At 44.8% G+C, this 24,442-nt stretch overlaps 3 protein-coding genes across 5 annotated transcripts in view; 2 read left to right on the top strand and 1 right to left on the bottom strand.

Annotated features, from left to right (window-relative positions):
* SYNPO2 (synaptopodin 2) overlaps window positions 1-24,442 on the top strand; it is a 295,612-nt gene that overhangs the window by 143,048 nt on the left and 128,122 nt on the right. The gene's annotated exons all lie outside the window — the stretch shown is intronic.
* Window positions 1,464-18,161, top strand: METTL14 (methyltransferase 14, N6-adenosine-methyltransferase non-catalytic subunit). Of its 2 annotated transcripts, XM_066318424.1 has the most exons (11): window positions 1,464-1,559; window positions 1,676-1,764; window positions 2,483-2,570; window positions 6,674-6,754; window positions 7,123-7,210; window positions 9,517-9,607; window positions 11,128-11,269; window positions 12,556-12,648; window positions 13,375-13,491; window positions 15,712-15,922; window positions 16,730-18,161. In XM_066318424.1, exons 1-11 carry the CDS (start codon window positions 1,494-1,496, stop codon window positions 17,041-17,043), a joined length of 1,380 nt encoding a protein of 459 aa, XP_066174521.1. In that variant the 5' UTR covers window positions 1,464-1,493; the 3' UTR covers window positions 17,044-18,161. The 2 variants fall into 2 exon arrangements, with proteins under 2 accessions (XP_066174521.1, XP_066174522.1); XM_066318425.1 differs by lacking the exons at window positions 12,556-12,648; window positions 13,375-13,491.
* The window catches only part of SEC24D (SEC24 homolog D, COPII coat complex component), a 38,153-nt gene continuing 34,434 nt past the window's right edge, over window positions 20,724-24,442 (bottom strand). For both annotated transcript variants that reach the window (XM_066318423.1, XM_066318422.1), the window contains exons 19-22: window positions 23,692-23,871; window positions 23,367-23,558; window positions 22,790-22,879; window positions 20,724-22,400 (exon numbers count right to left, since the gene is read on the bottom strand). In XM_066318423.1, coding sequence (XP_066174520.1) covers window positions 22,260-22,400; window positions 22,790-22,879; window positions 23,367-23,558; window positions 23,692-23,871 — 603 coding nt within the window. In that variant the 3' untranslated portion in view covers window positions 20,724-22,259. The remainder of the gene's footprint in view (window positions 22,401-22,789; window positions 22,880-23,366; window positions 23,559-23,691; window positions 23,872-24,442) is intronic.

Consider the following 24,442-nt stretch of genomic DNA (forward strand, 5'->3'; position numbering starts at 1 on the left):
AAATAAAAACAGGATGAGGAAACAATTGCCTTCATAAATACGAAGGATCAGAGTTGATGGCAGTTTCACAACTCCTCAGCCACCACTAGACCAGCGAGAATTTGGTCTGATACCTGAACGGGAGCACAGTCGGCTGGGAGAGCTGAAATCACAGCGTGCACAGAGAAGAAAAGCATGGAGTATTCTGCAAAAGTACAGCTTTTTTGTTTGTAAGAGTGCATGTACACAGCAGAACATCTTCATAGCCATTACTGTTTGTAAAGATCAGCTCGTCTTAGCAACCAGTTCTAAAAATGGAGTGCAGGCTCCCACAAACCTCATCAGATCACATCCAGGAGGAAGTGATTTTGTTACTGTGCAGACTTCTACTGTATTCATTACAGCCAACAATATCAAAGCACTGTACAGTAGTATGAGACAGCTAGTGAGCATTTCTTTCCCCATAACATCTCCATAGATAGGACAGTATAATTAGTCGTGTATTCCCTAAGGAGATAGAAAAAACAACTTCTGGTATTGTAGGGTTTTCACATTTCAAAAGGACCATCCTATTTCCAGGCTATTCTGTCCCTGAGAAATGCGAGTATCTGGAAATGGTTTCTTTCTGTATTACTCTGCACTTCTTTCATTTCCTTCTCTTCATGCATCTTCCTCAGTTTTCAGTGTGACCGTGTGACCTGCATAGTGCCATTGTCATGCACACCGTATAGACAGCACATTCAGAAACAGGAGAGTAACCTCCTGTGTCACTGGAGCGTGCCATTGCCCAGCACGCAGGGACCAGCGAGGCACAGCACGCTGTGTGCTGCCGAGTGTCACTGCTCAGCTCGGGCTGCCACATCGCCGCCTCGGCAGCTGCGGGAGGAACCGGCCCGTGCCGGGACAGCGAGCCTCAGCGGTGAGCGGAACTGCCGGGTAAGTTGTAACGGGCTTTTCTGGGTTGGTTGTTTGTTTGTGTGAAGTTTCGTTTTGTAAGACAGCAGGGACTGGCGTTTATTGCAGGCTGTATTTCCATCTGCATTCTTCACTGCGTTCTGAGTAGTTCTCAGGAAGTCAGCACGAAATATGGATTACATACATTCCCAGACAGACAGTACAGAGGAGAGGGGAGACGGGGGGAAGAGGGAAAACCCAAAAATCCGACCAAAAGAGCTTCAAAGAGTCTCTTCCCTCACAGCGGAAGTTTCTGAAGGATCAGGAGACGAAAGCACAACATGAAGGTTACCCTACGAACAGCCACGGGGGATACTGGAATTGGATACCAAGGACGTACTTTACACAGCGCGGCCAGGCGCCTGAGCGCTCAGAGCTGTGACACGGCGTGAGGCGGCAGGCGGCCCGGCGGCGGCGGGCGCACAGCAGCGGCACTCACACCCACAGGGAGCACGGCCCGGCCGCGCCGCCACTTCCGGCGGCTGTGCGCCAGCGGAAGTGACGTCGGCGGAAGTGGCGGCGGCGGCGGCGGGAGCGCGGGCCCGGGGCCGGTGCGGGCCATGAACAGCCGGCTGCAGGAGATCCGCGAGCGGCAGAAGCTCCGCCGCCAGCTCCTGGCGCAGCAGGTACGGCCGGAGCAGCGGGGCCGGCGGGGCGCTGCGGGGGCCGGGGGCGGGCAGGGGCCGGGGGCGGGCAGGGGCCGGGCTGGCCGCGGCCTGACCGGCTGTTTCCCGCTGTGCAGCTGGGGGCCGAGAACGCGGACAGCATCGGCGCCGTGCTCAACAGCAAGGATGAGCAGCGGGAGATCGCGGAGACCAGGGAAACCTGCAGGTCGGTGTCGGAGCGGAGCGGCTGTGCGGAACTAGGGGCTCGAGGGGAGTGAGGCCCGGGAAATGCCGTGGGGCTGAACTCGGTGAAAGAAAATTCAGTAATCGGTTAAATCGGGATGGTCACTGAGACGGGTAGGTCTAAGGTATTCCCTTCTAAGAGCGGCTTGGAAATACAGGCTGAGTTTTGTTTCTGGTGTTGAAAAGCGACTGTGTAGGAAAACGGAGGTCTGAATTTAGAATGGGCCGTCCGCTTGGGCCCCAGGGCCTTGGTGCCTTTGCCCAGCACAGTTCAGGGCGGTTCAGTTCGAGCGTTCTCAGGAAACTACGGCTATGTCTAGGACAGCAGGTACTCTGTATCTATTCTCACATGTGTGCGAACAGGCTTCATTTTGTGGCCAACTGCTTTGGGGTAAAACAAGCTGTACCTTTTAGAACACAACAAGGAGAAGGGGAAGGGAATGAGCTTAATTCTGTAGATATACTGCATTGGTTGAAAGAAGCTGTGCTTTTGAGAGGAGAAAAATGAGAAGGGCAAGGGAATGACTCTTTAGTAAGTTATGCTGAACTCAAATATACTGAGAGAGGAATAGCTTTTCATGTATGATGTTTTGAAATAGTTTCAAATTTGTAACATGCAGTCAAAGCATATTATCAAAGATTCCTGAACACTTTCCTTTGGAGGCAGAAACTTTCTTAAGAGGATTTTTGGCTCTTCATAGGGCTGCTTATGATACTTCTGCACCAAATGCAAAACGGAAATATCCAGATGAGGGAGAAGCTGATGAGGAAGAGATTGAAGAATATAAGGTAAGAAAAAGAGGAAAAAGGTACTTTTCTCTGGTGTTGTGTCCCTGAGGTAGTTAGAAATGTGCGTGTGTAGTAAAATAAATGTGATGTGTATAGATCCTTTCATACGTGTGTTCCACAGTGGTGGAAGCAGTCCCTTGCTGCCCTCCCCTGCAGAAGTGTCAGTGAGAGGACATCGATGCTACACGGTCCACCTGGGGTGTGACAGGGTGACTGAGCTGTACCTTCAGAGCCCAGAGTGGGGGCTGAAGAGGCAGGCCCAGGTGTAAGTGCCCACAGGGAGCAGCACGGAGCCGTGGCAGGCTGTGGGGAGGAGTGGTGAAACGTGTGTGTGCCTGGCTGCACACAGAAAGACTCCTGACCAGAGCTCCGTTGTGTCAAAAGAAAGGCTGCAGTTAGCAGCAGGCTCAGGCCGTGGGGTGAGCCAGGGGAGGCTGAGGGGGCCTTCTGACCCTTCTGTGCAGTGCCAAGGAATGCAGTGCTGGGTGAGTGGGAGAAACAAGGCCTTCTGAGGGAATCGAAAGTAAGAGGCTTGGTTTGGGGTGTTCTTTTAAGTGTCCAAAATGTCCAGGAAGAGTTAGGTTGAGAAAAACAAACCAGAATGCCTCCATGGGCATTGAATGTCAGGCTCTCATACCCTTCACTTTTCAAATGCTCATCCCAAAGCTATTTGACAGCTTTCTCCTAATGTGATGTTTTGGCCAAGATGAGAGACCGAAAGAGTTCAAATAAAGGCTTGATTATGATACAGCTGTCTTTATGATTTGCTTTGGGATCTGGTTGCAGTGGATGTCCTCCTGCTGTTTTTCCATGTCTTAATAGCCTTGTTTCTGTGCTTAAATCAAATCAATGCCAGTGTATTTGTGAAATAATGTAGTGTCTGCTGTTCTCTTGGATGCCTGAAATAGTAATTTTTTAAATACAAAGCCTTTGTCGTGTTACATTTGTGTTCAGGTGTGTAAGTCTTTCTGTAATAGTGTATTTTATCTTTCTAAACCAAAAAGTTAATGTATGGCAGGATAGTTTTTGATGGTTGATTTTGCAAGTCTCTGTGTAAAGGGACTGACGTTATTTTTAACATGGTAAGTTACATCCTGTTCAGTAAAGAAATTGTCACCATGAAGTACGAGAGTGTTTATGAAGCAGGGTTTTTATTCTTCCATTAGTGGTCAGTGAATATCAATTAATTTTACTTCTTCAGCAAGTACATGGTAAAGAACTAAATTCTAATTACCTATAAAGTGTGTATGGATAAGTCACTTGAGCTGGCTAAGTGCATGAATCTTATCATTCAGGTTTTCTTAATCACTGTGGAGAAGGCTTACCCTGAGGTGGGTTGTAACCACCTGCAAGTGGCCAGACTTTCTCTATGCTGTTGAAATGGAAGAATATTTTAATAACAGTAGCTCAGACAAAATTCAGTCGAGCAGATGAACAGACTTAAGAAACTTGAAACCCCAGAGTGGAACATCTATAGTGGAGTCATCAGCTGTTTCCTGCAGCCATTGCTAATTCCCTATTGGCAAGGAGATAAGAGCATTAAAATTCCATCTGCATTTATGTAACTTTTTCCTGAGCTCTGAGCCTGTTAAATTTGATCTTGTAATATAAACTCCTACAAAAATCTGGATCCTTAAGGTGTCAAGCCCTATTGTATTGTGTTTAATGCAACTTAGACAAAAGCAATGCTAGACTTACCTAGCAGTGTTGTGGACAAGTTTTGCAAGTTTGGCAGTTTTGTTTGGAAAATCAGGGCTGTTTCTGATGTGATTGGGTCTGTATCCCTGACTTGCAGTGTTGGGCTCTGTGTGATGGGATCAGGTCAGTCTTCTGACGTGATTTAAAATTTTTGTGCCCTGGCTTCAGATTTGATGGAAGTGAATGTACCCTCAAACCTGTGTGAGGGTGGTTTTTGACATAAAAGATGAAGTATTTTAAGCCTAAGTATTTACTTTGCTCAGCCATGTAGGAACATCTGATGCAAAAAAAAAAGAAAAAAAAGTGTTTCAATTTTGGTGGGTGTTTTGTTTTTTTTTTTTAGTGTGTCTGTTTTCGGTTGTTCTGTAGAATGTGTGAATTTATAGTGTGGTTCTTCATAAGGCTCAGGCTGATGTGAGAGCAGAGAGCAGCACTGGCTCCGTTCTCAGAGCTTGACTCCAGTCTTGGAGCCTGGCTCTGCCTTGCCAGCCTTGGGTGGGTGATAGGGAAGAGATGCACTATTGGAAAAATGGGTAATGGATGTTTAAAAGTCGGAAAGTTGAGTTGTGGTTTTGGAGAACTGCTAAAGCACTCTTTTCTTGTGGAATTGTAACAGTTGTCCCAGGCTAGTTGAGCTCCCTGGTCTGTGTTTGGAAGTGACATAAAATAGGATTAGAGGCTCTGCTGCCGCTGCCAGGCTTTTCACCACCCTCTGGGAGCAGAGTGCTGTTCCACCTGGTGCCTTCCCAGGTGATGTAACTGTTGTTTGAACCTGTGTGAGCGTGTGGTTTGTGGAGTTTCACTCTGTGTGGAGGACAAACCACTTGTGGCTCTGTTTTGCTGTCTGCCAGCCTCACTGGAGACTCTTGTTGTGCTTGGTTTGTGCAAGCAGAGGCCTGTGGGCGTGGGCTGCTTCCCTGCCATTGTTGTGGAGGATGAAGAAAGCTGCCTTGGTTGCACCATGGATTCCACGTGTCTCCAGTCATTTGAAACAAACTGTGTTTGAGTATTGTGGGGAGTTTGTTTCCCTAACACTACAGCAGATGCTTTGGAAAGCACAGATAATTGATGTACAGCAGCCTGGTACCTTGTGTTACTGCTGCTGTCATTCTGTCTCTGCTGTGACTGTCCTTTCCCTTTGAAAGCTGGTGCCCTGGGCTTTTGTTGAGGGCCACAGGACTCTGTAAATCACTTACTGAAGGCACAAAGAGAACTGGGATGACTCGGGTGTCTAACTGGTGCTTATCATCAGGACAACATTTAGAGGAAGGGGGAAGAGGAAAACAGGTGTAACTTAGGATGGTATAAGCAGTTTTTAGTAAAACTCAAGCTTTCAGCTTTCTTTTTTTGGCCTGAATAACACTTTCTGCTGCTTGTCAGTACATTTCTTTTCCTTGCAAACACTGTTTCTGATATTAATATTTTTTTTTTTTTTGATCTGGTTAAAGAGACAAGCAAAAGGACTTTGTATCTCTTAAGTTCATCACCTGAACAGGATAGGGGAAGCTGTGACCTGTTTATCACATCAGGCATTTCAGAAGTTGGTTCAAAGCTTCACTTTGGAAATAACAGAAGCTTACTCAAAGATTTTGACATTTAGAAGGATCAAAACTGGGAGGGACAACACTTAATTTTTATTCTGCATTCAGACAGCTTATGTAGCACAGGGTAAATACAGCTGTAATAATATGGCAGATGATATCAGTTAGTAGTTCTTCAGCTGTGTTTTATCAGTCTTTATACTGGATCCAGGATCAGTGGGAAGGCAGAAAGTGATGTGATGTGAGTCTCTCTTGAATTCCTGTTCTCTGAACTCTGTGTTGGATGTTCAGGGTACATTGGTGTAACAGATCCCAGAAACCTGTTGAATGAGCAGTTGGTGGCTCTCTAGATATTTTTAATGTAAATTTTGGGGCCATAGAACAGGAATGTTAAAGTTACATTTAAGGACAGTCCAGATGAAATACTGATTTGTACCATGAGGTGTTTCTGTGAAGTGTGGACTTGGCTAAAGCTGGAAAATAAGAGATTGTTGTGTGGCTATAAATGCTCAGAAGTTCTGCTGCAGAAGAACTTCAACAAAATATAAACTTTCAGTCTAAAGAAGGAAAGTTTTGTGAGACAAAAATGTAAAATTCTACACCTTGCAAAGCACTGTCAGGGGCTGGAAGTGAAGGGGTTCTTATTTTTTTTCTTCTTTCAGAGGCCTTTCCTAGTAACACCCTCCTCATTAGTGAGAGAGGTGCAGACTTTTTGGGGAATAGGTAACTTTTTTTCCCCCCCTCCAACGCTGGAGCTGGATGTGCTGTTTGTAGGTGGTCCACTTCTTGTTATCTTTCTGCTTCTTAAGGACAGAAACAGTTCCATCTTGTACGCACACTTGTAATGCCTGCTTTATTTCCAAGGATGAAGTAGAGCTGCAGCAAGATGAAGAAAACCTGCCCTACGAGGAAGAGATTTACAAAGATTCCAGTACCTTTCTTAAGGTGAGCTGCTTTTGCAATTGGAAGTGTAGTCAAAGCTGGCCTAGTGGTGTTAAACTGTTTCTGCAACTGCTGGGATCTGAAATACGATTTAAAGGCTGAACAGTGGCTTGGGACTCAGAGGTACAGAAGTTTCCTGTGACACATCTGACTGTGACTGGTGTTTGCATTGTTCTGAGGCAGCTCACAATGAGCTGCAGGCATGGTGTGGGCCTGGTTTGGAACTAAAAGCATCTTGGCCAGTGGGACTTATAAAGGCATGTGGAAAAGATACTCTGCTCCTTTCCCATTTTTCAGACTAACACATCCAATGTGTCTGTGTATGTCCAGTGATCTCCTGTTGCTCTCACTGAGTTTTTCCTGTTCTCCAGGGCACTCAGAGCTTAAACCCACACAACGACTACTGCCAGCACTTTGTGGATACAGGACACAGACCCCAGAACTTCATCAGAGACGTTGGTATGTCACAGCAGTTACTGTGTGAAGATGACTCATTTGATTCAACAGCACTTCTTCCCCTTTTTTAATTTCTTAGTTTCTGGGAAGTGCAGAAACACAAACTCTTCCTAGCTTGTTGTCTCAGTGTGCATACATATCAGTGTAGACATCTATATGAATGGGTTTATTTTCAGTTACTTAGGAGGTCATTATTACCAAGGCTCTCACCCTTGCTTTTACTTGAAGGTATTTCACCAGGAAGATTTTTGTTTTCCAAACAAATCTTTTTTGAATCCAGAAAGTAGATGAGTTTAATGAAGAGATCTCGAAACCTCTGGAAGTTTACAGTTCACCTGGGTGCTGGGCTGTATTGCCTCTTAAGCATGTCAAGTATGGGAAATGCTGACATTTAAGTCAGGAAGCCATTGGATAGTGTTTCCCAGCTAAATTAGGTGATGGCTGACAGCTCCTTAGAATGCCCAGGTTTAGAGGATGTTGCTTTTCAAGTTTACTTGTATCCAGGCATAACTTGTTACTGAAATGATGCTACACAGCGCCTGAATTTAAACTTGCTGAAAACTAAGGCGTGGTTTGGTCCTGTTTCCTAGAACAGGTGTCTGGCATTTGGTTTTTAAAAGGAGCAGGACATCTCTCTCTGCAGTTTTATGCAACAGTTCTCTGTATTTTATCAAGTGTAAGATTGCCAGGGCAAAGGGGTTGTGTTTTTAGATGGCAGCCCAAAGAGGTTTGGTTTCCCTCCAGAGGCTTTTAGTTTATTCTTCTCTATATTTTGTGACTGCTCTGTGAAACACATCTGGGCGGTTTTTAAGAAAAACGGGCTGTTTTGACTCAATTGGATCTTTATCTCCAAAGCACTTGGGCTTCAGAGTTAGGTGCTTGAGGCAGTTCTGCACCCCTCTTGGAAGGCAGCAGGGAGAAACAGCAGTTCTCTTGTGTGCCCTGAGCTCCCGGCGGTGTGAGGGCCGGGGAAGGGGCAGGACAAAGCACCTGCAGCTGTTGGTGTGGAGCTGAACGCAGCAGCAGCTGGGCCAGAGCCTCTCACAGGGCTGAGCCGTGTCCAGTGCACACCTTTACCACACCGTGGTCCTCACAGCTCTGCTCAGCTGCTGCCTCTTGGTGGAAGTGGCCCAAAGGAAAGCAAGGGGTTCCAGGACACCCAGCTGCATCTCTTTGATGTGGCTGTTGGGAAAGAGGGAGACACCTGTGGCTCTGGCTTTGGTGACTTTGAGGGGTCTGGATGGAAAATGCTTTTGTGTCTGTTGCTCAGCTGCTGATAAGTGGTTTCTGTGTCTGCTGCCCTGGGGTATTGGACTCTCAGTGGCTGAAAGCAGCACAGTGGTGGAAATCAGGAGAACACAGCAGTAGTTTTAAGCTGTGACATGTGTAAGGAAAAGGATGAAAATAACTTTTGGGTGTTTTATGCATGGGTAGCAAGAGATGATAAAGGTTAGGTACTGAGAACTTTGTTTTTATCATCACATTCCTGGGACTGGGACTTCAGTTTGAATTAAAATCAGCAGAGAGATGAAGGGTTTGGGTGAGGTTTTTTTCCCCAGTTTATTAGTACCATTCCAAATTGTACTTTTAAATGAACATGAAGCCTTTGAAACAACTCCTACTAAAGCTGAAGTGATACTGCCTGGGGAGCAGGAATGGCACCTTGTTGGTTTATGCTGAACCTGCTGCTGGAAGTAGCAAACCCATTGTCTCTAAGGGAGAATGAAATAGAATTCAAAGTATATTTTCCTTTTTACCACGTGTGCTGCAAAAGACCTAATGAGGGTTCTCTCCTTTGCATTGTGTACACATGAAAGGTTGGAAAATTGACCTCATAATGCTCAATGTAGGAACATGTGTTCAGATCTTCAGGACTGCCACCACAGCACCAAATCTCAGTGTAAGGGTTGCCTCAGGGAGCCAGCCACACCCCACGTGCCACCTGGGAAACAGTCATCAAAGATTACCCAGACTGTGCTGTGAACTAATGTTAATTAGATCTTAAAAGAAGTTTATGGATGGAGAAAACCAAAATACCTTCTTTCATCATCCTGGCACTTTCAGTTTAACTGAAAGGTTGCTTCCTTCTGGTAACTGGAGTTGTGAATCCCTGGTTAGCTGGGTGAGGGTAGGAGGCTTTTGTCAAGTACTGAATGAAAAACTGCTTTAAAGGGTTTGCTTTGCTCTAACAAAAATTAAAATGAGGCTAAATATTAACATTCAGACCTATTCAGAATACTGGACAATGCTTAACTGATAGAGATTTACTCTGTTAAGTAGTTGTTAACTTCATGTTTTCTTCTTCTTAGGCTTAGCAGATAGGTTTGAAGAATATCCAAAACTTAGAGAGCTCATCAGATTGAAGGATGAGCTGATATCTAAATCTAACACTCCTCCCATGTAAGTGTTCTTGTGGAAAATGCCTTTCTTCTCCAGACCTGTTTGAAGTTAGCTGTCTGCTTTGCAAATCTCTTTATCTTCAGCACCTGCTCAGAATTTAAATTTTCTCTTTCTGTTTGTGTATACAAATGAATCAATTGAAGCATAGAAGAATAAGATCACTCTGGTTTTGTTAGTTTAATCTAGATGTTTAATACAGTGTATAAACTAGATTTTCTTTCCAGTGTGTGATGATTATTTATAGTCTAAAGCTTGGATTTTTTTTAAAGACCAAATTGTCAACTGATTTGGCTGCAGGCTTTAATTTGGGAAGTCAAATAATATCATGTGGTGGTGAATCTCATGTTATCATGTGGTTTATGATAACAAGACGAGCTTAAAAAAATTGGCCTCTTAATATAACCTTAGCTTTTCTTGTAGCAACTGGTTTTTGTATAGTGTTCAGCTGTTATCTCAGTATCCATCAGTAACCACATGTTACTTTGGAGTTGCAGACAAAGCTGTTTAGGCTGACTGGAAGTCATTTGTCCTTATTGATTTGGAATGACCTCAGCGCTTTTGCTGGACGTCAGACACAGTCTCAGTGTGCAGCGTGTTACTCCAGGGATTCAGGCCTCTCTGAACTTCACCTTGTGCTTGTCATGTGCAGTAGTCTTAATCTGTACCACACAAATTCACCTGACTTAATGATGGCCACGTCCAACCCCATGAAATAGTTGTCTGAACAACTGAGTGCAAACAGCAGAACTCAACCTGCTCTTTAAGCTAGGCATGTCTTGGTCAGAAAGTACAGAAGGGGGACAACCAGTAATCAAATGCTGCCTTCTGACAACGCCAAGTATACAAATGGAGTCTCTTCCACACACTTTTTGGGAAGGGGAAGGTGGTGGTCTACTGATCAGCTGTACGAAGGATAAATGAATTTCAGGGAGGGCAGTGTGATTTTTTGATAGTGATGGAGCAGTGAGTGGTGTGCAGGTGTGGAAGAGAGTCATAAGAGCGTGTGTGAGTGTGTATTTAATAGAATCAGTGTGGGGGGGAGAGTCTGCTTGGTACAGGAATAGAGAAATATATAGAGAAATGTATGCTATATAAAAACTAACCATGTGTCCAGTATTTAGACTCTTTGGAATAATTATAAAAATATGCCACTTTCCCAGTTAGCCAGGCAGCGAGTGTTTGCTTCTTAAATGTTTATGTTTCCTCCTGTTATAGTCCACGGGTGTACAGGAAGTGCAGTGAGTCTGCACTAGGTATTGTGGTACAGTCTGTGGGCATCTGTTTCCTGCTTGCTAAGTCAGAATCCTAAAAATTGTCTATGAAGACTACTTAAAAACCACAATGCAATAGCATCCAGCCTTGGTTAAGTGAGGATGTGTAATGGCTCTCTGGCTTTAGAGCATTTGAGATGCACAGGAGACCCTGCTATTGACTGGCTGCACAGGAGGGCTGTGTGGAGTGTAGCTCTCAGGCCACCAGTGCACCTTGTCCAGGCACTCTGGCATCTTCTCTTCAAACAGGTATTTGCAAGCAGACTTGGAAGCCTTTGATATTAGGGAACTGAAGTCCAAATTCGATGTGATTCTCCTGGAGCCACCTCTGGAGGAATATTACCGAGAGACTGGCATTACTGCCAATGAAAAATGCTGGACCTGGGATGACGTAAGTTCCTTTTTCCTGTGAAGAGCATTCTCATGCATTATTTGTTTAAGCAAATAGTTTCTGAGTTTCATTTAGTAAATACAACTTTCTGTTCTCTCTGAGCCTAGCTGAAAACTTGAACCTAGTAATAGTGGATTTTCTCTCTGCCCTTACCTTCACTGAGCTTTCTGTTTCATTTTTGGCTGTTGAAATAACCTAATGCCCATTGAAAATATTGCTTAATTTCTTGAAATTCTTGAGATTCTTAAGGCATGCTTTCTAATACGCTGGTCTTCTAGTAAAAAGTGCAGGTAAGTTTGCTTTACTGATGTTCCTCCATTCTCCAAGTGTTGATTGGGTAGGAAATTTTAATGGTCAAACCAGTAAAAATCCCTACAAACTTAACAAAATAGATACACCTCACTTGTGGAAGTCTTTCTCTTGTATTTATTCAAAAATGGTGCCTGGCAGTGCTGCCCAAGGAAAAAACATTCCATCCTAACAGAAAAACTGGACTGTTGGAGGCAGGACTCATCCTCCTAGTTTGGAGTTACATCCTCTTAAAATGGCTCCTACTGCATTATTTTTCCTCAGAGTGACACTGAATGAAGCTTGATTGGATGTGCTAGCAACTTAAAGATTAATCCTTCCAACTTATGATGACTAACAGATGCTTTGCATCCAAAGTTATTTCCTCTTGAATGTTACTCATTTGCCATTGTTGATCCACTGTCCTCATAAATTCTGGCTGCTTTTCCTGCATGTGAAAATGGAGAGAAGAATGTCTTTGCTGTTTAGTGATAGGAATTAAGCTGGGATTTTTAGAATGTCTTCACAACCTTCATGTAGGGACTTACAGAGAGGAAAAGAAACAGAGTACTGTTGCTGCTGTATTAAATGTTTTTGCTGCCAGTAGAATGATAAAACGAAGCAGAGATTTGAGGAGATCATGCGGGTTGTATTGGTCTTTTAAGTCTAGAACCTTTTATACAGGTAGGATTTCTGTTTGTGATGTTTCCTCCCCAGCCCCAGGCAGTTCACTCCCTCACCACTGGGATCAGGGAGAGAATTGGAAGGGTAAAAGCTGGAAGACTCATGCCTTGACACAAAGGCACTGTCATAGGGAAAGCAAAAGCCATGCACATGAGCAAAGCAAAACAAGGAATTTCTTCCCTGCTTCCCTTGGGCCCCCACGTGTGCTTCCTGATCATTTCTGTGGCAGTGCCCCAAGACTCAGTATTCTTCCTGATACAACTGGTGATTTGTGTTTAATTCAGGAATGCTTTTATTGCACTTATTATTACTAGATCATGAAATTGGAAATTGAAGAAATTGCAGCCCCAAGGTCGTTTGTGTTTCTGTGGTGCGGCTCAGGCGAGGGTCTGGATCTCGGCCGAGTGGTAAGATGTTGTTTTAATTCAATTTATTAGGGACAGGCTTAAGAGTTTATTTTTATCTTTGACTTTTCCCTGTATAGAATTCTTGGCCCTAGCTCCTGAGGGATGTTTTGTTACTGTGTTAGGGGAGATGTGATTTTAAATGGCATTAACTGTTTAGATCCTGTAAATGTCCAGATGAGTCATTGACTATGTGTAGAAGCATAATTCCTTGGGGTCTTGGCTTTGATGTATGTGTCTCGACAGAGGAGCAGGCTGCCAAGTTACAGCTTGCTTCAACAGAAGTCTCAGTCGTTTTCTGCCAGAAATATTCCTGCTAGGAGAAAGGTCCTACTGTTTCATAAATTGAGATAGAATCGTCATCTTTCTGCATGCCAGGGAAACACTGCTTGTGTTGGGGATGCTGCACTAAGAATTACCAGTTGGCTCCTGCTGTGCTGAAACATTCTTTATTTAGTTTGAGCAGTGCTTTCTATGAAAACAATTCACAGACAACTGTTTAAGGGCAGCCTGTAGTTACTGATCAGTTTGCTTTGGCTGTTTTTCGGTCTGAAGTTGGTCAGACAGATGGGCTTTGGTCACAGACAGATGGGCTTTGGTCACAGACAGGTTTGTAGTAGCTGGACAGTGCTTGAACAAGAAAAGTCAAGTGCCTAAGTGAGTGTTCAGTTCAGGTCACTTGATGTTTTTTGTGTAGCATGAACTGTTTTACTTGTTTATAACATCTAGTGTCTGCGCAAATGGGGTTACAGAAGATGCGAGGACATTTGCTGGATTAAAACAAATAAGAACAACCCTGGCAAGACCAAGACTCTAGACCCTAAGGCTGTCTTCCAGAGAACCAAGGTAAAGGATTTGCTCCATTCCTCCTCTTTCCATTCTGTCTCTGTGCTAATGACACACCCGCTGTTGGTGACAGGCGTGTAAGAAAGCCAACAGGAGGACTCCCAAGTGCTGTTCTGCAAAGCACATCTTATGGAACTAAACTTAGCAATAGAATTTGACTAAATTAAATGGCAAAAGAAGTCTTTAAATCTGTAGATTTTAACTGAATCTATTAATAAAAAATAACTGTAGAAGATTGGCTATTGGCTCTAAATGCACACGAGCAGGTATGTACCCAGAGCTTGGACCAGAGAGAAGTCTGGGGGAACCAGAGCTCAAACAGCATCTCCTGCCTTCCTAGAGGTGATTGAATAGCACAAGTGATAGAATGGGTCAGCTTTAAACCAAACACTTTTTAAAAGATTTTTTGTGGAGGATGTGTATGGAAGGAGGTGCAGAGAAAAAGAAGTGTTCTGGTTTGTGACTCAAATATCTATTGTTCAGAAACTTAGAGAAATGTAAGTGGGACTCATAAGTAATTGGTTTGGGTATATATAAGTGTAACTGGCAGTTTTACTGAGTACAGAGAGCTGTTTGGCAATTTATTCATTTCAAGTGAATGAATTCCTCATTTGTTAATCATGCATTAGCATCAAACATCCTCAAGTCTGTCTCAAATTGGCCATTGTTAGGAGTATAAACTTCCCTTTAGGATATCTGGAATCTTCCTTTGGCTTGCGTTTACATTAATCTCAAGTTTGTTTGAAAGTGTGTTGTATTAGTTATAAATATTTATAAGTATAAATATTGCGTGTTTATTGCATATAGTACTGCAAATGCATGCAGTTTGCTCATGAGGATAAGGTCAAAACTAACACAGGAGGATCTGAGGGGACTTTTTCTTTGTTTAGCAAAGAAAAATAGTTTCTGGTCTGGGGGAATTCTCTGTTTATTGAGCGAGAGTTGGGCAGGCTGAGGTCGCTGTTTGTGGTGAACACTGAAAATGGAGCGAGTCTGCTCTGACTAAACAAACACTGTTGGCCAGTTGTGTTTGCCAGTGCTCAAGCAGCAAATGTGTTCAGTTGTGTTTGACTGAGGCATCTCTCCATGGGTGCTTGGTGCTGTGCCACCTGTCAGAGGGTCCCAGGATTCGTGAGGGACTTGCTGTGCGGAAGTCCAATGTTTGGGATAGTTCTAAGGACTAGACTGCGGAGGCTTGGCTTGGTGGGTGATTTGATTAGCAGTATTCTGCCTTTCACTTAGGTAAATTCCAGGTCCAAACCCGCGTTGCATGAGTGCAATACCATCTGCATCGATTTGACAGGTCTGATGTTGGCCTTTCATGTTTACCCACTAACTCTGCAAACCCTTTCCAAAGTTTGGGAATGATTGCGTGCTCTTGTCTGCAACTGTTTCCTGAGCCATCTGGTGGCATTTAGTGAGTCAGAGTATTTCATCCTGGGGAACATCGCTCATGCAAGATTGATATTCCCACAAACAGAGCTTTGAAATGAGTATGTAGGAGCCTCTTTTCATCCTGGAACAATTGTGGTGATTCCTCATTCATGGGTGCCACATATCACTCACCTAAATCAGTCTGCAGTGTTGTAGAAGGAAGGAAAGCAATGCCTGGCACAGCTCAAGAGCACTTCCAATGCCATGACCTGCCCGAGAGTGCACGGACAGTGTGAGGGTGGTTGTGGGCTTTAATGCAGTTAATATCTTCTAGAAAGGGACCTGAGGGGAATTCTGAGGGCTACTTCATTAACAGAGGTACAGTGTGAAAAAGTACATCTTACTTCCACTGTCTGTTTTGTGACTGAAAGCTTTTTAAAGTAATATATGAATAGAGTTAGGGTCAGAATACTAATACAGGTATTAATCATAATTAATAACCATTCCTTGCTCTTGCCGTCATGTTTTTCTCTTTTGCCTTGTGGAGACTTCTCAGCCTTTCCAGCCTAAGGTTCCGGAATTGGAGAAGTCCAAGTATCTGACTTCAGCCTTGATTTGAGTTTTACCACCTCACGGTGTAGTTTATCAAGCTTCAGCTTAAAGCACCGCTCTGCTTTGTTCTCAAATGGCTCCTTTGGTAGCTCCAGCGTTTCTGTTCTAGTTGATGCTTCAGACTTTTGTCCCCTGTAAGAGCGGGATGTGGTGTGCTTAGAACTGCCCGCGCTGCCCCTTGTGCTCCCCTGGCCGGGCAGTAGGTGTGACAGGGACAGCTCTGTGTGTCTGCAGGAGCACTGCCTCATGGGCATCAAGGGCACCGTGCGCCGCAGCACCGACGGGGACTTCATCCACGCCAACGTCGACATCGACCTCATCATCACTGAGGAGCCCGAGATCGGCAACATCGAGAAACCCGTGGAGATCTTCCACATCATCGAGCACTTCTGCCTCGGCCGGCGGCGGCTTCACCTCTTCGGGAGGGACAGCACAATCCGACCAGGTAACTGCTCTGTCGGCTTGGATCAAACAGTAAAACGTGTCAGGGTCCTAAAGACATGTCCAGATCTATGGCACAGGTCACACAGCAGCTCTCAAGGAGATACATCTTTGGTGTATGTGAAGATCTGTCCGTCACAGAACTGCTGTTTGAAAACTTTATGACAACTATCATTCCTAAAAGTTTTTCAGAAGAGAGAGTTCTGTTATTTTTGAGTTTTTATTTTTGCTCATCCATGCGTATAATTCATCAGTGAGCATAACAAAATCCAGTTGAGATTCCTTTTCTCCCGTATGTTTACACTTCTCAGAAAAGTCATTTCTTTCTCCATCTGATTTTCAAGCCCTATGAGCTTAGTGCTGTTGCCAGTGCCTGAAGATGCAGTGTCTCACAGTGGAGACACTGCAAAATGCAGGAATATACAGATCAGGACACATCGTTCAGGTGTTCAGTCCTGCTGTCAGTGGCTCACAGTCAGGTTGCCCTGGTTGAACTTCCATACGTTTTAAAAACGTTGTGGTGTAAGGACAAGTAGGAAGAAGGGGTGGGGGCTTGTGAAAGCATAGCATGAATGTTGCCACAGCTATATGAAATAAAAAAAAATTTAAAAAGGAAAAATAAGCCCATAGAAATACCCTGCTAAAATCTTAACTTTGCAACAACTCTGGAGGTGACTTTTCATTCTGTTTAGCGCCACTGATGTGGAGGTGAGTGTTTCTCCCTGTCACTTGAGTGTTCATTTACTGGGAGAAGTTCAACAGAAGCCTGAAGTCTGTTGTTGCTTCTGCTGACTGTGGTTTTGTTCCCGAGGTTGGCTGACGGTGGGACCCACCCTCACAAACAGCAACTTCAACGCGGAGACGTACTCCTCGTATTTCACGGCTCCCAATTCCCACCTGACCGGCTGCACCGAGGAGATCGAGCGGCTGCGGCCCAAGTCCCCGCCGCCCAAGTCCAAGTCGGACCGGGGCGGGGGTGCTCCCAGGGGAGGAGGAAGAGGAGGGACTTCTGCAGGCCGTGGGGAGAGGGGCAGGGAGAGGAACAGAACCAACTTCCGCGGTGAGCGGGGCGGCTTCAGAGGGGGCCGCGGGGGGACCCACCGAGGGGGCTTCCCCACCCGCTGAGGAGCTGGCTGATGGCTGCCTCCCCACGCCCTGGCTGGGGACCTTCTCTGTAGTCTAGTTGTTCCTACAGTGGATCCTCTGGGGACTCAAACTACCTGACTTCTACAATTGTTTTTGGTGCACGGCGTTCCAGACAGTCGGCCTTGCAGTCTGGCACAGCCCCTCGCCCGCCCGTGTCCTGCACGGGCAGCACTGAATTCAGAGCAGAGAGCAGCAGCCCTTCACACCACGGGTAGGACACAAACAATCCCCTCGCTCTCCCTTAGGAACCCTGAGAGCTGGAGACTTCTTTTTCAACTTCATTTTCTCCAAAACATGGATTCCTGCTCCATCTTTGGAGGTTTGGGTTTGGACTGACTTGCATTAATGTGGTGGAGTGGACATGAAATGCAGTTCTTAATTGCATAGCCACAGCACACTTGGTGTGTCTGAGAAAGTGCTGTGTCTGTATTGACACCTATTTTAACTTCTCTGAAACCAAGGAGCAAATGAAATAAATAGAATTCTATTTTTTCTTATTTGGTTTAAATTTCCCAAATTATTCCTGGGACTAGGAAAAGTTTTTAATTTGTGATGTATATGCACTCACCTGTCGTGTCACTAGTGGAGAGAGTTGTAGTTCTGTGCAGTTGTGTGTTGTCCTTCCTGGAAAGCGCCAAGCTCTGTGTTTCTGTGCAGCCCAGAGGTTGTGCCCAGGTCTGGGTTGCTCCGAGTGGGATTTCCCCCAGTGTGTGTCTGTAGCACCTCGTTCCCTGGGAGGGAAGAGCAGTGTCCTGCAGAGCCCTCGCTGGAGGGAGGTGCTGAGTGTGCCATCGCCTGGGAACAGGGAATGGAGTGCTGCCTTTGCCTTCACACCGTGGCAATGGCTGTTACTGAGCCAGTGCAGTGGGGAAAGGCAGTCACCCCCTTCCCTACAGTGGCCATTTTTAGCAAAGCCACACCTCTGAGCTGCTTGTGCAGTTCCTGGTGGGCCGAACAAACCCGGCTTTTGATGTCTCAAGGTCTTCGGTGTGGGTTTTGGAAAACTGCCGTTTAAGTCTCCATGGTTCTCTTGAAGCCCATCATTTAAATGACTGTCCTGTAAAGTAGTGATTATTAAACATGCTTATCAAAGTGGATGTTGAGATATCTGCCTTAATATTTTGTGGGTTTGTTCTCCTTCAGGTTTTGGAATTGCTCAGTGGTTTCCTTGTGCTGTTGTAGACGGGAACTGTTCTTTTGAAGATTTTGATGGGCCAGGGAACTCCCTGGCTTTGGTAGTATTCAGCAGGGGAGTGCCACAGTGCCAATGGAAAGTGCCTGTTGTTTACAGCTTGTTTCTTCCTCTGTCATATGTGCACAGCTGGAGAGTGACTGGATTTGGGGAAGGGGAATTTTAAAGGTGATGATCATCTGGTCATTGGTGAAGTCTGCCACAGGTTATATGGAACAGCATCTGAGAGAAGGTAAATGCCCTAGTAGGGACACTTTTTTTGGTGATTTCTGCCCTAATCATGTTGTTATTCAAAAACAAAGGACACTTTACCTTAGGACCACTGCTTTTGTTCCAGGGAAAAATATTTTCCTGTTTTTCAATGGGTAGAAAACATTAATTTCCATTTCCTCCTTTTAATTACATGCCCAATGCTGGTAGTTCAGTTAAATGGGTTGCTCTTAACAATTAGGCAAAATGGAAGAGAAGGGTTGAAAACAACCGGATCTGATGTGCTCCTGTATCAGTTTGCAGAAGCTGTGGTGCTGTTCAAGCCTTCACTGACTGCAGAAGGTAGTGTCAGGTGATGGAGGTTTATTGGTCCTTCCACTCAAAGCAGAAATGGCTCAATTACTGTAAGCAAAAAAATAGTGCTGCAGCAAGCGTTAGATTAGAGCTGTCTGGATGAGGGACCTTTGCCAGCAAAGTTTGATAATGAGCAATGATGGAATGTTTTAACTGATGTTAATGGACAAGGAACTCACGTCTGCACTTGTCCTCCATAAAGAACAACTCTGCCCCTGCTCATCTGAAGGTGGCATGTCAGAGTGGCAAGGGCTGTGCACTCCCAAATCTTGGCCTGTGGCCTTGTGGGGACAGAGATGAGACTTAGGGAGTACTGGAGTGAGACACAGTCCCACACACCCCATTATACAGGAAAAATATCAGGCCATTTTCTTAGTCACTGGGATTTGGACCATAGCGAAATGGTGACTAGACATGAAAACCTTTTAATCGCATCAGTAGTTGTCAGTTAATTTCTCACTTGTAACACTTCCAGAGGAAGAGGAGGATAAGGCTCAGAATCACTGAGCTGATGAGTATTTCACTTAGCACAAGCAAATGAAGACTTAATTTGAGCAGGGTGTCCTGGAAGACAAAAAGCCTGATGAGTTTCCTCCTTTCCGTGTCTATGAAATGCCTAATGCCTCCAGTCTGATTTGGGTGCCTGTCTAGATCCTGTCATGTCTTTCCATCCTGGAGGAGGCTTCCAGTCCTTGCATTATCGTGCACCCTGCGAGTTCAGTGAAGGATTCAACACCTGCACTGACAGGGTACTCAGGCTGGCTCAGCATTGGGCTTCAGAGGGAATTTCCGAGCCCAGAGATTTACACTGTGTGTAAATCAGCCCTCAGTGCAGAACGCTGACACTCTGGCAGTGCTGGCTGCAGCAGCTGGCTGCAGTGCTGGGCAGCAGCCCATGGCCCCAGGGGCCTGAGGCTCTTCCCCAGCACCAGTTCATTGTGTGTGTCACAGGTGCTGAAGGCTTTGTTCAGAGGAGTGGAATTCAGCCTCCAAACCAATGAGCAGTTTTGAGGTGGTCATGGAAGTTAACTGGCATTACGCTATGGAACTATTTTTAGAATATTCAGCTCCTTTTCTATGCTCTGCTATATATTTTAATAACCAGAGAGCAATCTAAAAAAGGATACATGAACATTCCAAGCCCATTACACATTGAAAAATCTCTAAGTCCTGTGGCTTTATAAAGATGCATTGTGTAATCTGAAAGTGACAGCCACTCTTTCTGTATATAGTAGAAAAGGGGGTTCCTCCTTGAAAAATTAAGTTGTTGCAACTTAATGGCTTTAACAGAAATGGCAACTATGTAACAGGCTCAGTGTCAATTTACTGTGCAAGAGAGCTGCATTAATGCTTTTCGTAACAGGGTCATTCTCATGGGCTGAAAAGAAAGCGGGCAAGTTCTACGAATTAGAAAGTAATTTTGAATATAATAATCGCAGCAATGAAAAAGGAAAAAAAGAAGGCCTAATTACTGTAAAGCTGAGTTAAATACTACAATGTTGCAGTTCATGGTGAAGCCAAGCACTGCACCTGCAGAATGTCTGTGTGATAATTGTCACTGTCCTACTGCTGTCCTCAGGGGCTGTTTCTTCCACCGAGATGTGTCACTGTAGGTGACAGTGCCAGGCAGGCCACTGCTGCAGTAGCTCTGCAGTGTGAACAGTTTGGGCTTACCTGAGCGTGGCTCTGAACAGCCCCTCCTGGGGACCCCCACCTGGATCGTGCCTTCTCACCACAGCCAGGGGTGATTTCAGGAGCAGAAACACACTGAAAAGGCTGAGCCCATGTAAGCTGCCTGTCTCCAAAGTCACAGGAGACCTACAGTGCACTCACTGCTGGATGCCACGGCCATAAAACCTTGGAGAATTCGGGATGCATGAAAGAATAAACACACACACGGATCATATTTAATAATTGCTTATTTCTTTACACAAATGTTGCTGGTGTCATTTTACAAATGAAATGGCAACAAATACTTTTTACAGGATAATGTCTACAGCTAAAAAGTGCTTGTCTTGGCAGCTGAATTCAGGCCGAGGTCTCTTTTTTAATTCAGTCACTTATTTCAAGAGCTCTTGGTCAATGACAAGAATAGGACTGACTGTACAGATAAGCTGTCGAACCAAAAAGCTGCATTTTTACTGCTTATTGTGGGTATTAAATAATTAATATAAGTAGCAACACTAAGATGTTTAAAGGCACTTTTTCTTTAGTAAGGCTTAACCTTACTTTTGAGCGTTTTTGGCTTTCTTTGAAACACTAATTTTTTCAATAATAGCTTTTCAAGTTTGGCAAAGTTCAAACCTCATGCTCAGAGGCATTGGTCCTAAAGAGACAGAGAGACTAATGAAGTATCTGAAGTAAACAGCTGTCCAAAGGCTCTGGCTTTCCAAAGTCTACCTTCAGTATTGGTATTAGCAAAGGCTTGTTTTTCAAAGCAGTGACCAGTGATTAAATCAGTCATGGGAGAGGAGGTCACTGTAATAGAACTAGTATTAAACAAGAGGCTTCGTAGCACCACAAGTAACCTTTGGTTAATGTGTCAACTGTCCCCACAGTTGGTCTGCCACTGAAATTTTGAGGGACACATTTCTCTGCATTGTGTTGGGAATATTCCAGTTAGCAAATGTACTAAATAAGGCCTAACGCCTGTGCAATTTTAAAAAAGTAATTAAATAGTATGCTAAGCGAATTGCTGCCCCCAAGTGGACAGAATTGTACCATAATAGTGTGGCATCGTCTGCCAAAGGTGGCAAAAGGATTGTTTGATTACTGTTCTTCCTGTGATCCCTGCTGTTGTCACACTTACTTAAGTCCAGTTACAAAACTGAGGCATTTCTGTCTCTTGGATAATCCTGGCTGTGGAAGGGTCTCCAGAGCTCTGCTTCTATAGATAGCAACACTTGTCCCTCCCAGGAAAAAAGGGATTTACTTCACAGAAGGACTTTGAAATCCTTCAAACTGAACTACATGTTTACTGCCAATCTGATTCAAGTCCATGTCCTCACTTAGAAAAAGAAGTGTTTTGTCTTTTTTCCTTCTCTCTGCACATTCTGATCATCTTTCTCAGCTCTGGTACAGCTTATGACTAGCAAAAGGAATAATTGACAGTTCTCTAAATTGTCTTTTAAGAAATGTATACCATATATGCTCTTAAGCATTGGCAGTCTGAAATCTGGCAGTTCCCGCAGAGAAAGAGTCAGGACTCCCAGAAGATTAATACCTGAGTGCAGAACTTCCTATCCTAAAGCTTAAGAAGTAGGCAAAATACTCAGGGAGAGGTGGGATCAAATGAAACTGTACAAAAAGAGCACAGAAAAGGGTCACTAAAGCACAGCAGAAGGCCTGGGTCTGGTGGAGCTGTGGGCCAGCCTTCAGGCACCCAAAACTGTCCCTCCTGCAAGGGCAAAAAGGAACTGAACACTTTACTTGAGTGGCCTTAACTGAGCAGCTGGCTGATCTCTTTGTGAATGCACACGAGGAAATCCACGTACGAGGCTCCTCCATAAATATTCTTGTCTTCTACTAGGAACTGGCGGAAAAGCATCTCTGGCTGCTCCCGTTGCTTCACTACCATCAGCTGCAAAGAGAAGAGACACAGACAGATAGTTTCAGGATGCAGTCAGACTAGATGGCAGCACAGTTTTCCTACACCTCTTAGTAGGCTCTTGAGGTAGGCAAAACCCCCAGAACTAAAAAATCTCCACACTGGAGAAACTAGAGAGACTAATGTGACTTGTGGCGTGCAGAATAAAATGGTTACCTTTTAAGCTTGACTGCCTTTGAAAAAGAGGTTTGATTGGGAGTTAAACACATTTGAGATGCCTACAAATCATGCTGGAACTCAACCACGTGCAGGGAGACTACTGATACCTAAAAAACCTTTGAAAGTCACTGCTAAGTTTTGCCAAAGCCTGGCGTGTGCCTTTGAACAAGTATAAGGAATGAGTTGAGGCAGAAAGCAGTTACCTTCATAGTGTGGGGCCTTTGGCTCTGGATTTGCTCCAGGATATGCTTCAGTTTCTTAGAAAATGGATTGTCCAGGTCAGGCAGGGATGTCTGTCAGAAGGAAAGCAGGTTGTTGTAGTCCAGTCACATCTCTAACCAAGCCTAGCAGCTGATAGTTACATTATGAGGTACTGTGGATTTCATACTAATCCAGGGAACTCCATCTCTTTCACTAAAAGGTCTCTCCTTGAAGACTCATTTTTCAGTTTAAAATAAGCACTATATGAAAATGGATCATCAGGAAAACTTAACCATTGCAAAGTGTTTTGTTTTAATTGCAGCAATACACAGCTGAAAGGACTTTAATATCTGCAATGAAATTCAAGATTAAAAAAGCTGTGAAAGTTTCTGTCCTCTTAGTGTTCAGAGCATCAAACTGTTAAGTTTTATGCAACTTAAAGTAATTCTGGTGTGTAAACACCTTCTGCTGGTCACCTGTTCTTGATTTAAGGCTGAAAGACAAAAAAAGACCTCACTTGTGTCTCTGATTAGCATGTGGTCTAGCTAGCTCCTCAGTTCTTAGTGTGCGTGTACTCACGGCCTCGGCGCTGATGTGTGCGGAGGACGGCACGTTGAAGAGCCCCTGGATGAGCTCTGGGGACACACTGGCCCCCAGCCACAGGAAGATGCTCAGCCCGTTGGCCAGCAGGAAGGCCCCTCCCTCGGAGAGGCGCTCCTCGGAGCACCGGACAGCGGCGGGGACAGCGTCACTCTTCACATCCAGGCTGTGCTGCGGGGCAAAACACACGAGAACTGTGGGATTAACCTGAGAAGTAACTATGGGAAGGCCTGGAACATCTTAGTGGTTCCTTCCCAGGTAAGAGGGGTTAGAGGTGAAAGTGAGAACTGCACTGGTGACTCACAATGGGCAGCAGCAGGGGGTAGAAGAAGAGCTGTGTGTCGGCCACCCCCATGGCCATGACCAGCTGGCGCTGGAAAGCTCTCTCATCGGTTGGGACTTCGGGCCTGCTGGCCAGCACAGAGCTCTTCAACAGGCAGTTCATGTACACGGGCAGCACCTTCATCGTGTCTGGCAGGATCAGCTGAGAAAACAACACATTTACTAAGAGTCCAAGAGAAATGATCTGCTCTGTAAGCTGTAGTCACTGTCTTGGCTGCTGTCATCTCCCTGTAACCCTGTCAATTTTGGGGGCACTCCCTGAAGAATTAAGGGAGAAACAGCAGTCCACTGTAAGTGGCTCTGGTTTTGTTTGACATATTTGGTCCTCACCAACAATGAACAATTCGCTGCCCAGGCACTTGGTTACAGGCAGCACCTCTGGGATGGAAAAGCCCGAGTCTTTGAGTTGAATCACTAAGATGTGACTGAATCAATTAAATGGAAACAAACCAGTCACTCTGTTTAGTCAAAAATTAGAATACTACAACCATTTATAACAACATAACAATTTAAAATGAAAGCTTTGTGTGTCACTGCATAATTCCAGCAGGAAGAAAAGGCTGGCTGAGTTTCCTTGTGTGAGTATAGGCATCAGTTTCATCAATGGCATTGCCTTTCATTCCAGAACAACAGTTTCTGTGTGCTCTAAGTGCCACCACTGAATCCCACCTCTCATTAATTGTACTTGAAAGAAAAGGACAAGTTTGTTCTGC

This window comes from Sylvia atricapilla, chromosome 4, assembly GCF_009819655.1.
Source record: "Sylvia atricapilla isolate bSylAtr1 chromosome 4, bSylAtr1.pri, whole genome shotgun sequence".
NCBI lineage: Eukaryota > Metazoa > Chordata > Aves > Passeriformes > Sylviidae > Sylvia > Sylvia atricapilla.